At 40.2% G+C, this 15,390-nt stretch overlaps 1 protein-coding gene across 2 annotated transcripts in view; it reads right to left on the bottom strand.

Moving 5' to 3' along the window:
- Positions 1 to 5,320: 5,320 nt before the first annotated feature.
- Positions 5,321 to 15,390, bottom strand: part of ca8 (carbonic anhydrase VIII) — an 88,749-nt gene continuing 78,679 nt past the window's right edge. For both annotated transcript variants that reach the window (XM_078540442.1, XM_078540443.1), the window contains one exon: positions 5,321 to 7,347. Coding sequence is in view for 1 of the 2 variants with exons in the window: in XM_078540443.1 (XP_078396569.1) it covers positions 7,294 to 7,347 (54 nt within the window). In the remaining variant the exon portion in view is untranslated. The remainder of the gene's footprint in view (positions 7,348 to 15,390) is intronic.

Raw genomic sequence — 15,390 nt, 5'->3', positions numbered from 1 at the left:
AATTTCTGTTTATATTTAACTTTATACATTTCTTTAATGACTCTTCCTGTGAAATGAGTTCCCTGATCTGAATCCATCTGCATAGGCCCCCTCCACTCCTTCCAGTCTACTGTCTCCTGCTGCTGTCCCATGTCAGACCTCAATTCCTTTAAACTGCCGACACAATTCTACAATGCACCTTCTTATCCTATCTTTCAATGGCTCAGTATCTTCACTTCCAATGATGGTTCTCTCTGCGAGCCGCTTAACTCTGTCTGTCATCATAGTGTTAATCCTGTGGCCTTACTTTTTGTACCTCACAGGCAATTAATACAATCAGTAATACATCTATTTAACCTTTTTCCAGCTTTCCCTTTACCTGTATCCATCTTGTGGTAAATTGTTGTTAAGTATTATTTCTCCTTACATTTCAATTCCTGAACTACAGATTCCACATAGTTTTATCTCTAAGTTTTTTTTCCCCTGACCATGATCATCCTAAGATTCTCTTGATTTCAGTTTCTGTATTGTCTTGATCGTTTATAGTGTTTCCTTGCTCTTTAGGCCGTATTAACTATTCTGTGTCAACGAGGATCTCTGTCTCTAGATCTTTACTTATCTCCCCCTGTGTGTTTCCAATGTCTCAGCTGATGGCCAGATTACCAAATTCACTTTGCTTAAAAAGTTTGTATATTATGTCCTCTTTCCCTAACTCTTTCTCCTCCTTGCCTCATGCCATTTTACACATGCAACAGCTACCATCTTACCTTGTTCAGGTTGCCTGGAGAGACTTTAAAATAAATGAAATATTCTCATAACAGTTTTAAAAACAGAAATCAGGCATTGACATGTTCCTTATCTTCTTCTCAAACAACATTTAATTGTCTCAAAAGTAACCTACTAAATTGCGTCTGACCCATTTCCTTTAGAATTATCCCAGATTCATTACCTTGGCCAAAACTTGGATTTCTGCCAAACTTTGTCAAGGTCTTGAGCTTAGCTTCATATTTTGGGAACAGACTTACAAATACAAAAGCTTGCAGCATTTGAATTAGTGCCAATTGTTGTCAAACTTTTTAAAATGAAAATTCCCTTTTGAGAAATTATCAGGAACCAAATCTCAAATTTTAAACTTTGTAAGAAATGTAATTTACACTATCAAAATTAAAACTACCTCTTTCTTATGTGTATTGATTTGTATCCAAGTTATAATTCCAGTATGTTTATCGACACATTCTTTATCTTAGATAGCATCCTAGTGATTCAAAAGTAACCTGTTAAATTACACAGCACTTTACATCTCAAGATTATCCCAAATTCAAATTACAGTGCTGTTGGGATGCAGATTTCTTTTCATATTTAATTCATCTCTTCAAAAGAAACCCCTTTTTACCCATTGAAACCACCTAGACCGTGTGTTTATTCCTTTTGGTTTTCTAGAATCCCTTGAACTTCAGGTAATTTTCCGCCTCAGAATTTTAGAATACTAACTCGTATGAGTTAATGCAACTCGGATGTATCAATCCCAATCAGCTTGGAAGCTGGTGATACTAGTCTGCAAGGGGGTGGTACAAAGGTTAGTTCATCTAACCCTGTTTAATGACTTAAAACTCTCATATTCTAAATGAAACTTCAAATAGCAGTGGGGGAAATAAAGGGGTCTTAAAGGCTCCACCTATAGGGACAATCAGACTGACGAAAGCTCACATTTCCCCTGCTACTGCCTGTCAGTGCTTATTAACGCCCCTAGGGGTACCCCCCTTTTCTCTCTCTCTCTTTTCAGCACAAGCAGCTCTTGAAGCGGACCTTTTCGGTCCCAATCATCCTTCCACATTTTCAGGAAAATCTCGTCATCCCGCACGGGACATTATACACCCCGAATTTGTTCTCCCTCCCCCAAGGCTTCCTTAACTGCCTCCTCAAAGTCCCTGTGCAGGGCTGTCGCCTTCTCCCAATCTGGGACATCCCCAGGTTTCGCCCAGTTTCCACTTCTAAACTGCAGGGGTAATCTTCCCCAGATATTCCTGGGCATTTAGCCTTCACCAGTATATGGGTATCAAGGGGGTGCATTGCATGGAAATCTTGCATTTCCCAGAGTTTGGTCCAAAATTTTGGGTTGTTATGCCGAGTTTTAGGTCTCAGCAGTTCTTTAAGCAAAACCTGCTTCTCCCCTGGGCTGAATGGTACCTGCTTAACTTTCTCCGTAACCCTCTCAATCCCCTCCTCCTCCCCCCATTCCTCAGCCCCCTTTCTCCCTTTGGTTTTTAGTTCGCCTTTCCTGACTTTACTTTTCCTAACAGTTACTGCCATAGGGGCCATGAGATTCAACGGGCACAGTGGGGTAGTTGGTTCATATGAGGGCGGTTTTGTCCCAACTCCATCATAGGTTTCTCCTTCGGAGCTCTCCTCCTCTTGATCAGTATCACTACAAGCTGCCACCACTGCTCTGTACTGTCCTGAATCTGACTTTGTCTCTCTCTCTCTCTCTAATTGTCTGGAACTTAGTATTAACCCGTCTGCATAATTGCAGGTACAAGATAATAATAACCATCACCCCTTTCTTTTCCTTATCCTTTTTCTGCTCTATCCACCACTGTTTTTGTTCTCCAGGGGTTCCCTGTGGATTCCACCCCTCCTTCTGCATTTTAGTGATTATTTTTGACTGTTGTTCCGTTATGATGGAGTCCGCGGTTCCCCAGTCGAGTTCCATAGCACTATTTTGTTTCCCTAACGGCATTCTATTCTTATTTTCCGTCTATCTCTGCACGGTACGTTTGCACAGTCCTAACAACTTAATTATGAGGTATGTGCGGTTTTACTGGGACCTGGCCTCCCTGCGCAGCTTTGGCTAAGGCTATATCCCAAACCGTAACCCGCCAGCACGGCTCCGCCCTCCTCTTACTGGGGTCTGGCCTGCGCAGCTTCGGCTAAGGTTATATTTCAAACAGTAACCCGCCAGCAAAGCTCTGTCTCCTATCTCTGGTAATGGTTCTGGCCTGCGTGGCTTCGGCCCCGCTAGCTCGCCTGCATGACTCCGCCTCTTACCCCTGGCGCCTATCTCCTGTCCTGAGTCCTCCTCCTGATTCTTTGATACTTGACCGGACCATTCTCGGGTAGGCCTGCTGCACTAACTACAGCTGGTAAATGAATATACTCACCCACTTTGCAGGGCCGTCCCGAGGATCCAATCCAAGTGTCCTGCCGACTACGCCAAATTGATGTGGCGTCTTTGATGAACGGACCACAGGAGTCTCAGGTACAGGTTACGATCGTTTATTCGAGCAATTGCAAGGAGGGTACCATCTCAATACAGCTTGAGACAGTACTCTGCTAAACTACAAGTATTCAACATATTTATACATTATTGGTCACGTACAAGAACAGTTTCCAGATTCCGATCTTGTCAACATATAGGTTTACATTACAAGACATCTCTGGTAACAAGTACATCCCTATTTGTTTCCACCCAGGCAGAGACCTTACCATCTGCTCTTCCCCTATCTGTTGAAAAGCACACTTAATCTTAGTTGTTGTTGCCATCCTCTGACTACAGTCTGGCTCCAAGGCCTTTCTGTTGTTTGCAGGCCCTTAAGGCTGTGCAAGGTTCATCTGGTAACTTTTAACTGCCAATGTGCTTGGAAATTTTAAGTAATTCATTCCCTTTCAATAAGTTCTTACTGTACCCCTATATTCCCCCTAATAATTACTGTATCCCTTTATTTCCCCCTAACAAAAGTAACACATGTACATTCAAGGGTGTATGGTTACTGACCCGGTATTTCAGCAGAAAAGTCATTACAAGTTCCAGAAAAAACAGAATTTAAGTTCCAGCCCCTATACAGAGTGTCAGGTCAGCAGAGAGAAATGTTCCCAAAATTTCAAACAGTGAAAAGCCAATTCATGATTTTGTTGGGAATTTCTAAGTTTAAAATGTTATTTTAGTGCTATATCTTGGATTACAAGAAAGGAAAATGGCAACAGTGGATACTTTGACAATATTTTCCGTAGTTTTGAAGGTTTTCAGTTTCCAGCTTGCTAGTTGTTTACTAGTAGCTTTTTTGTTGTTGTTTTCTGTTCCTTGACTAGTAGACATTATCTGTTAAGTATTTTCTTAAATGATGTGTTCTTTCAAAATGTGACCCTTCCCCATGCATTACATGTGCATACCAGCTGCAAAAGTGTTCATTATCTAAGTATGTACTTTGCATTTTTACTTGCAGAACTTATTGGATCTACAACAAAGGAAAAAAAGTGTATGACATGAAACATATGACTAGTGCAAGATGTGTCAAGGTACCTTTTTGCACTGATAAGTTATTTACTCCCTTGCATATATCTAAATAAACACACCATGGTGAAAATCAGATGCATGACTCCTGAGATCTGGTCATAGTTACTAATAATAAAAACATCAAGATATTATTGAGAGAAGGAAGTACTGTCTTCGGAGTTTTAATAGAAGATGTAAAATATAAAACATATATTCACAGCAAGAATAACATCCACAAACAATAGTTTAAAAAACTATATTGTCATTGTTGTATTAATGTGGCGAACAAACCAGTTTTTTTTATAAATGTATTATAAAAGCTGGTTAAAGTCTCATTTTGTAATCTTAACTCCACCAGTATACAGGATCCAATTCACGCAAAGACGTTACTGAATATGTACATTACATGATATAAGTTAGTTAAAAGGAGAATGTCTGATTGAGTGTATACTAAATACAACACAAGAGTAGTCAGCCAAAGACTCAATTACAGCACAGAACTTTCAGCAAAGAAAGATTCCTAGTCATGGATTCTAGAGATAGGAAATGTTTAATGTGTTCACATCAAGGACAATTATTTATTTTATAGTTTTGGAAATACTCCTAAAGGTTAGCTTTGGATATTGTCTTCACTGCATATCTTACTGTATTACAAAAGTTTGCACTATACTGCAGAACTCAAAGACATCAATTCTCAAGATAATAATGACATCAACATTATTTTCTTTTTATGCAGCACTAAGAATTTACATCTAAGGAGTTTTCATTGAAGTTACTTAGACATAACAAGGAAAATGTGATTTCAATTCTAGTCCTTGTGTGGTAAACCTAGCTCCATTTAAAAACAAAGAAGTCAAATACATCATACATTTGAGTAATTCAATAAGGCCATAAGCTTATTTCATGTTGCTGTAGTTTTGTACTCAGAGTACTTGTGATAAGGAACTAAGCAAACTCCCAGAAATTCCAGTACATTAATTACTCAAAAAACAGGGTCCCGTAATCCTTCTATAGATCCTCCAAATAGATCCTGCCTTTGGAACTCCTCAATCTTGATGTAAACTGTGTTAGTACTTCTGCATGGGTAAAAAATCAATGCAACAGATAAGAAAATATTCAAATGTTGATACATTAATAAAGAAACAGACCGACCATGTTTGTGGAATAGTCTGTACCAAGATCATTAAAAAAATGCTACGTTAGCCACAGGAATATGCAAAATTGAACTCTACAGAACCTATTAAAAGTTCAGTTTTAACAATTAAAGCAGCACACATGATCAGCTAAAGAATGGTTATTATTGTTTCACTGGTTGCATCATGCACTCCCCCACCAGTTAAAATGCAACAGAAGTACCATGCAGTTATCTTACTAGAATGCAATATTCCTTTATCAACTTGCCTGTAACTTTCAGTACTATTCAACTGTGAGGTTTTTTCATAATACTAGAATAGATTATTTTCTAATTTATCAAAATGTTGAAAAATAATTTAAGGATTTCCAGATGATCATCATACATTAAAATAAATAAGGATTTCAGCTGAATTTAGATGACTCAGATACATTGCTCAGGACTTTAATTAACTTGGTTTGGTTATAGTTTTGAACTAATCCATCCTGCATACATCCCACAGCAGGGCTCTTGTCAACAAGATTAACAATTTATAACTTGCACAGCCAAATGAGGAGAAAAAATAAATAGAAGTGAAATTAAAATAAAGTAGCACTCAGATAAAGGAGACAAAACAGGAAATGCAAAGAAGGGAGAAACAACAATTATGGCCTGTTTTATTACATTTGCAAAGTTTGAATTCAGTACATTACAAAGAAACATAATTGATATGATAATCTTTACATAAGCTTCATGAGTTGCATATGAAGAATTATTAGCAAAAGTTTCAGAGATTCACCTTAAATTTTGTTAAGCATTTTGGTTCAATTTTCTTCACATTTATCGTGCCCTCTCATTCCAAAGTATTTGCACTAAAATTGATTGTACTTGACCCATTGAATGTACTCATGTGCCCCAAATGTAAATCCAACTGAGGATAAGCACGGTTCCAATGTCAGCTAAATAATAATGCTAATAAATAATAATTCACAAATACACATATTGAAACTACACATTATATAGAGAAAGTTTGATTTATCAACCATTTAACACATTCAGCAACATTTACTTCAAACATTTGCTTGAAAGAACATTGACAACTTCACAACAAAGCAGGGCATTTCTGCAACAACTAAATTAGTGCATCATTCAGGAGCAGACTGATTTAATGTACAAGGCTTTGCAAACTATGCTGTTCAGGCTGGTTTTAGTTTCTCATACCTGAAGGAAAATCCACATATCACATTCGTTCAGTCTCATTCATTGTAGAAGCCCTTTCTCTTTGTAAAAAATAATTGCAGGATATGTCTCTTCCTTCCGGGTAGACATTCAATTTAAAGTAATTGCAGTTTATGAAGCTGACCAGAAAATAACACTTCAAAATATAGCATGCTCAGGAATAGCCAGATTAAACAATTGCCTTGGTAAAGGATAAACCAACTGGCTACTGAAAACTTTATAAGGACTGGTAAGCAATGCAGTTTTATTCAGTAATGCAAATAACCTTCAAGTCACACCGGTTTGTCCAAGAGCAAACTTGTTCCTTTTTAAATCTGCTAAACCACAGTATGCAAAGTCATACTATATCCAGCAGCAAAGAACTAGCAAACGCTTCACAAATTTCAAACTCAAAAAACTTCAGAAATACATTCATTATTAAATTGTGTCAAATATATGACAAAATCTTTGTTATCAATAAAATGTTTAACAAATGACCATCTAGAAAAGACAAATGCATAAACAGTCTACAAAAACAGTTATGTGAAGCATGGGGGCACCTAAAATGAACTCTTGTTCTTGTGCATCAGCTCTTATTTCAGGAATATTTAACAGTACTATGAGAACAAGCCAACTGCCACAGCTGCTTTTCAACACTGCTTTAATTATAGACGGCAACACAAAACATGCTTTGTATTTTGAAGGAGCAGCAGCTTCAGAAAGATCCATTTCTCATACAGTGGGATACTGTGGGTTCATTGTCTTCACCCTGTTAAAAAAGAATGGGACATTCATGCCTGAGAAATTCCTTAGAGAAGGTTCACCCTGTTCATTTGACTGATCAGACATATGGAATAACAAGAAAACAGTTCTAATATATCAGTGGAGTGCACCACTGTACTATTCTTGTCTTACAAATTACTCAGTAGAATAATTTTATCTATGTGCAACTCAACTGGGTTTGAAACAATCAATCACTGTGCCACAATACATAATTCGTATAGCTTCCAGAGTTCTGCATCACATGGTGTGTCAGCACTTCCCATCAGGTATGAATAAAATGCTGGCACTGATGCAACCATACCTACTTCTCTCGTACTTCAGTACAATTAAAATTCCAAAACTTTTTTATGGCTTTAAGAACATAAAAACAATCGGCGTTGAGAAACTGGTTCAAACAATGATTTGGTTTAAAGCAGACCAATTCAAACCAATAAAACCAACACTACTTTTGCTGTATAAAAGGACATTGAAAAAATTAAATTTTTAAGGTTAGACAAATGTATTTGTTTCAGGGCAACCCCTGAATTGGCTCTGACCTTTAATCTGAGTTCTGGGTCAATTTAAAGCCAAGCAGAAAAGAAAACTTTACCATGAACGCCACTCCAAAACCTTGCATGCATTCAAGAAAAAAGTCTGGTCCTAACCAGCTCTCCAGACAATTGCAACAAAAAAAAGCATCCTATTTTGCTGTATGTAAATTGGCTGCTATATTTCCTGTTATGCTGAGAATCCACTTCAAACATGTTTCATTGGCTGTAAAGTGCTTTGGGATGTCCTGAGGATGCAAAAGATGCTTTATAAATGCGAGGCTGACTTTCTGTTTACTTGGAACTTTTTCTTCTAGGACTCGTGCAAAGAAACTAAAAGGTGGGATTGCCCATTTCTGTCATTTACAATGATATGCACTGTTTTACTTATGAGTATAATCATACTAATCTTGTGTAATTTAATAAGATTTTTTGCTGATTTTAACGTCCACTATTATGGATAAAAGCATTTAAAGTATTAAAAACCTAGGATAGCTAATAAGTTGATTAGAGATACAAAGCACAATTTTGACTGGGAATGGAAATTAGGAGGGTGAGGGAGAGCGCAAGGTGAGCAACAAACCCTTCCTACACTGACTTCAGCTAAGAGAGACCTGGGTAATAAACCTGTGGCTTCATCAGCATCCCAAAATGGATGCTGTTACAAGCTCAAAGACTGCAGTCTTTCTAGTGTAGTGTCTTTATTGAACTGAATGTAAGATGGCTACCTGCAGGGAATCCCTTATGGCAGAGATAACATGACTACAGCAAGCCAGATAGGACATGTAGTAATGATTGCATTTCAAAACACAAACCTTATCATAACGAACACAGGACACAAACATTCCCCTTTTTCTAACGAACAAAAGACAATTCTGTATGTAACTGAATTACCCAAGTTACCCACTATACTATTCTCTTGTATTAACAAACTGTTCCTTATTCTCATCAGTCACTGCACATGCATTGCAAACACAGTCGTTAAATCATGCAGGTCTCTTTATGGTATGCATGCGCATTGTCATTGGCTGCTTGTCTGGATGGTGTTCCATCTCTGGGAAGTGTCGTTCCTGTGGCACTTGTTGTTGCCATGGTAACTGTTGTTGTTGTTCCACTTCCGTTGTTGAGGATTGGCGGACCTCTGGGAGTGATGGTCGTTCTGTACTCTGTGCAGCTGGTGAGATCCCATATTCCTCATTGGCTGCCTGCAGTGAAGGAACAGCTCTAGTTTGTATATGCCAGCGGTTGCACTGGTATATTTGGACATTCACTTCCACTGCATATGATCAAGGTTACAACTACCCTACACATGTCCCAAGCTGCCATGTGGGCTGACACTTGTTGGGAGCATTGAAGGTTTGTACCCTGACGGTCTTCCAATGCTCAACTCTGGTAATTTGGGAATTTTTGTCAAAATGAAATTTGGCTTTCTGCTGTTTCACCTTAATTTTTTTTCACTCATGCCTGTTACTACTTCTGGTTTCAGTAGATTTTTTTCTATTGGAAGAGTAGTTTGGGTGCGGCGTGGCATTAGTCTTTGGATTGTACTACTTTCCATGTCTTCAGTCAGTGTTTCTGCACTCAAGGATTGCCTTGTATACATCTGTGCTAGATTTGTTCAATTTCGTGATGATTACTTTCGCAATTTTCACTGCTGCCTCAGTCTTTCTTTTTGACTGGGGATAGCACGGAGATGATGTAGAGCTGAATTTCCCAATCCTTTGTGAAGCGGCCAAATTCTTCACTCGTGAACAGAGGGCCATTGTCACTCATCAAAATGGCTGGAATGCCGTAACAATTGAATTGTACTTTCAAGCATTCTACTATCTCTCCTGTCGTCATTGGAAGTTAGCTGGTCTGCCTCCCAGTGGTCAGAATAGTAGTCTACAGTGACAGGTTAATGAGTTCCTGCTATAGTGAAGAGGTCTACTCCCAGCTTCACCTATGGTCTGCCTGGGATGTCATGTGCCATACTCTCTAGCTTATTTAGCACGGTACTAGTTACAAGCACCACCTGGCTGGTGCAGTCTTTAATTTCATTGTTCACGTTTGGCCAGTAGAAACACTTCTCTTGCTTTCCTCAGACTCGATTCAATTCCTTGATGGCTTGCATGGATATGCTTCAGCATCTCTCCCCTCATTTCTATGGTGACTCTATTTCCTTTGTATATGATGCCATCTTGGGCTGTCAATTCATCTTAGTATTCCCAACATGCTCTTGTGACCACAGGTATGTCCTTGATGCTCTCAGGCCATCCTTTCATCACTACTTCTTGCAGCACTTGGAGAGTTGCATCTTGTTGGACAGTTCACTTGATTTTGAGCAAGGCACTTGTTCTTCAGATTCAATGGGCAGGATTTTGAGTTTGGCATGCGGGTGTGGTTGGCAGGCCCGGGAGCAGCCGGGAAATGGCCTCAGGGAGCTGAAGAATCCAAAAGCCATAAATAAAGATTTTAAAATGCCAAAAAAATGTCTATGCATCAGAATGAGTCACTAAACATATGGATGCTGAAAATTCAGCCCAAACATTTTTATCTTTTTTTAATTAATCTCCGAAAACTCATCTCACCTTTGGATGAGGTTTCCTCAAAAAGGCAAAGGCCCCCTGGCCGATTCGCCCGCCCGCCAACCATAACGTCGGATGGGCCTTAATAAGCCTCTTAATTGTCGGCAGGCATGCTGCCAACTCTCGCGCACGCCCGCTGACCAAAATATGCGAATGCGCGATGACGTCGGTATGCTCGCCCGACGTCATCATGCGCTATTTCACACTCGAGCATGTCGGACACACGGCGCACACCAAGCGAAAAATTCTGCCCAGCATCTCTGTTGGGTTAAGGACTTCTAGAGCATGTCGAGCTGCTGATTCATGTTGAATCTGGAAGATTTCGCATTCTGTTGCAGCATCCTCAACTTTCGTCATGGGGAGTGCTGATCTCGACAGCATGTCAGCGATGTACATCTACTTCCCTTACTTGTATGCCACATCCAGATGATATCTCTATAAGCAAAGGAACATTCTCTGCAGACACTATGGAGCAGATAGTAGCAGTCTGAGAAAAATGCTTTTAAGTGGCTTGAGGTCGGACTCCAATATTACTTTGTCTCTCCCAAGCAGGCACTGATGAAAATGTTCACAAGCGAAAATGATAGCCAGGCACTCTTTCTTGATCTGAATGTAGCGTTGTTCAGTTTGCCTTAATGCCCTGGATGCAAATGCGACTGCTTGTCCTTACTGCATTCAGGGTTGCTCCAAGACCTGTCTCACTGGCATCACACTGTAAGGTGACTTCATCATTGACATCAGAGTACTTCAGCACTGGCATTGTCATCACTAGTTGTTTAATTTTCATGAATGCTGCTTCAAATTCTGAGCCCCAATGCTGCTGCACACCCATGGCAGTGAGCTTGCATAATGGTTCACACTCTGACGACAAATTAAGCAAACATTTTGCTAAATAGTTCACGAGTCCAACAAATCACTACACTGCTTTCACATCTGTTGGTCACTGCATCACTGCTACAACTCTCAACTTGTCAGGATCCAGGCAAAGACCTTTTGTTGTCAATACATGACCTATTTATTCGACCTCAGGCATCTTCAATTGCAATTTTTTCTTGTTCCGCTTCAGGTTCAGGTTCATCTGGCGAGCTCTCTCTAGCAGTCGTATTAAATTCTGATCATGGTCCACTATGGCTTCTTCCATTGTGTCTCCACATCCATAGACTAGTAGATCATTCACTATGGCTTCCACTCCGCGAAGATCACCGACTATCTCAAGTTGTCCATGTTGATACTCTTCTGGAGACATGGAAATGCCAAATGGCATGCGCAACCATCTGTATCTCCTGAATGGCATCCAGAATGTAGTTAGAAAGCTGCTTTCATCCAGCTTCACTTGCCAGTAACCATCCTTCTTATCTAGGGTAGTAAAGATCTTTGCCTTGGCAAGTTGTGGAAAAATTCCTTCGATGGTTGGTATGGGACAGTGAGATCCCATCAGCACTTTATTTAGATCCTTTGGGTCTAAGCATACACTTCGCTTTCTAGGTTGCTTCACTGCTCCCATGCTGCTAATCCAGTCTGTAAGAATTGTCACTTTCTTAATTACTCCCTTCTTTGTTAGCTCTTCTATCTTTTTTTTTAAGGTTTGTCTCGAGGACAACTGGAATTCTTTTTGGCAGATGCTGAATTGGTCTTATGCTCTCATCTACTTTAAGATGACATTCTCCAGGTAGACATCCAATCCCTGTAAACACATCTTTGTTCTCCTCTAGGATCTGTTCAGTGGTCAATGATTTTGTGTGCTGCGACACAATGTAAATCTCTGTTTAGGATTACCAGTCCAAGCTTTAGACTTGCTCCAGCTGAGAGGGTGGTTGTTGCGTACTGTCTATGATCTGGATCTCCAGATCTTCATTCTTGCCATTGCAGTGGGATCTCAGACTAATTTGTCTTCTCGGCATGAGTATCTTGCTATCATAAAGCCTCAACCTTACTTTCGAGGGCTTCATTTTTAGATTACCATGTTGAGCTACTTCACACAGGTCTGTGAAGGTCATGCTCTCGCATGAAGCAACAGTGTCTATCCGACACTTGTTCACTTGATGATCTCCTTCTGCAGTCATCATTCTAACAGTAACAAACCATTTACCACCTATAGACTTGATGGAACCAACCTGTTGTGTGGTGTATAGTGCTTCATCAGACTCTTTGGCTGATATCTCTCCAGTAGCCCCCTGTATAGGCTAGCCAAATACTTGTGTGCAAAATGATTCTGGTTCTTGCAGTTAAAACACTGCTTTTCAAACGCTGGACAATCCTTTTTTTCCTCTATATGTATTCGCATCGTGCCCTTTGTCCGCGATTGTTCTGCTCCTTTGGCCAGGAATGTGTCACAGCATAATGTATCTCCTGGTCTGCTCTGCCATACATGTGCTCTAGCTGACGCTTTTCAACTTCCATGTTTTGGCACATGTCTATCACTTTCTTGAGAGTAAGTTTCTCCTCTCTCAGTAAACTTCCTCTCACTCTCTCTTATGCCTAAGACAATTCTATCTCTAATGAGATCATCTTTTAGCTGCCAAAATTCACATGATTCTGCAAGCTGTGTTACTGCAGTCACATACTGATCAATGGACTACTTTTCACCCTGAACCCTAATATTGAACACATACCGTTCATAAGTTACATTCACTCAGGGTTCAAAGCATGCCTTCAGGGCTTTCAAAATTTCTGCAGTCTGTTTTTTTTCAGTTCTTTAGATAGATTTAGGGTGGAATACAATTTGTAGCAGTCGCTCCCCAGCAGTGTTAAAAGTGTTCCTACTCGTATCGGCTCTGGTTTGTTAATTAAATCTGTAGTAATCTCTTAGTTTTGCCATTGCAAGTAGAAAAACTGCCAGTTCTGCTACATATCTCCTTTCATTTTGACAGGAGTTGGGAGTGGAAAATTTACAGCCATTTTGTCTCATCCAGTATTTTACTCGCAGCCTTCGGCTTGTGTGAGCTTTTCCTTGTCTTTGTTTTTTTTGTTTTCAGCAACTGTTAGCAGGTTGGAACATTTCAGTGTTCCTCTTTTAGTAGCCGTAGTTTCTCTTCCAGTTTTTCAAAACTCAGTCTCAGCCCCACTACTGACACCATGTTACAAGATCAAAGACTACAGTCTTTCTAGTGTAGTGTCTTTACTGATCTGAACGTAAGATGGCTGCCTGCAGGGAGTACCTCACGGCAGGGGAAACATGACTACAGCAAGCCAGATAGGACATGCAGTAATGATTACATTTCAAAACCTAAACAGGTGTGAAGTGGCAGCTGACTGGCGGACATGAACAGAATTTTGGGCATAGGAGGGACCTAGTCTGCAGCAAACAAACAGTTGCCAGCAATGACATAATCCACACATTTCTGGAGGGATTCATGAGAGGGAAGGGGATAGTCAGTACAGGAGAGTCCTAAACTTTCTTCGTGGAGCCCGACAAAAGTGCTTCAGCTCCCCCTGGCTCCACAAAGAAAGGAAGATAAATATCTCTTAGGGAAGAATTTTCCACCCGTGACGTCCGCCAGGAAGCGCAATGCACTCCCTGTGCCAGGGCAGGGGGGGGAATCCCTCAGGCGAGAGTGCGCTCTTTCATTCATGTGTGCGAAAGAGCGCACTCATCTCCCTGAGGCTAAGTGCTGCCTCAGGGAGATCGGTGCCAAATTTAAAAATGGTCAAAGAGCGGAAACAAAATTTCCCTGACATGTCCCTTCATGTGACACTGTCACATGAATTGGGACATGCCCATCACTTTAACTTTACCTTTATTAAATTTTTAAAAAACCCTCATGAAACCTCATCCCACCCGTGGATGAGGCTTCATGCATTTTCTGAAGCTCGCTAGGGCTCCCAGCCTGCCCGCCAACCTTAAGGATGGACGGGCAGGTCCATTAGTTAAGTCAATTACTTTTTCAATGGCTTCAATTGACCGTTGACAGGTTGGAGGGCGCACAGCTGATTTGGCTACGCCCCCGCCGACCTCAAAATTGAAATGACATGGGGAGAGGTCGGGAGTTCCGCCTGACGTCATCCCGCGTCATTTTACGCGTCAGCGAGCGGGCCCTGCCCCCCGCCCAAAAGATCCTGGCCTTTAGGTTTCTTCTGGTTTTGGATCCCCTTACTACTATTTTCATTTGGTGGGATAGAAACAACGCTACACTAGCTGCTCAGCCTCAAGAGCATCTGAGGCCCAATCACCCTGATCATATATTTAAAGAAAGTCTTTGCCCGCTTCAGGCAGTTAAAATTGAAGACACCAATGGGTATATCTCACAAACGATTTTTGACCCAGTTTCAGTCAGGCAGAAGGGTTAAAAATCATCCCTGTTATTTTTGTGGAAGAATAAAAAGAAAATTGTGTGATTCCAAGTGCTGGGCATAATTCTTTGGTGATAATTACCACTAAGATTAGATATTCCAAATCAAATCTTTCCATGTGACATGTGAAACCATTATTTAAGCATTGATTGATTGTTACACCTGTGCTGTTACGTGGGAGTAATTGCGTGCTTCTGCCCAAAATTTCTTTAGCTTGAGCTCCCGTTCGAGAAAGCTTCATCTGAATCTCAATATAAATGTTATTTAATCAAAATCAGGCTGTGCTTATTCAATGTTTTTGTTTCTATTTTCATTATTAAGGGCATACAGGAACAACAGGTTAAATGATTTTACGAGAAATAAATACATTTGTAATGGGAAGCAATATTCCTGCAAGCAAAAATCATGCCCCTAGTAACTTCTGATTTTATTCATCTAGTGATTTTGGAAATCTGTGTTGCTCTACTGCTAAGAATATTAGCTATTATGTTTCTGTGACAGAAAGAGCCTTGAAGCAACTAAATGGATTGACCGCCAAGAGAAGGACAAAATTTAGCAAGTGGTCTACTGACAAATGGAAACAAGTTTAACATCTCATATTTACAGATTTTGGTGTATGGATAAAGGGAAATAGAAGGCCCATCT

Source organism: Cetorhinus maximus, chromosome 4 (assembly GCF_964194155.1).
Source record: "Cetorhinus maximus chromosome 4, sCetMax3.hap1.1, whole genome shotgun sequence".
NCBI lineage: Eukaryota > Metazoa > Chordata > Chondrichthyes > Lamniformes > Cetorhinidae > Cetorhinus > Cetorhinus maximus.
The sequence above is the reverse complement of the archived record's forward strand: the minus strand, read 5'-3'. Positions and strand labels throughout refer to the sequence as shown.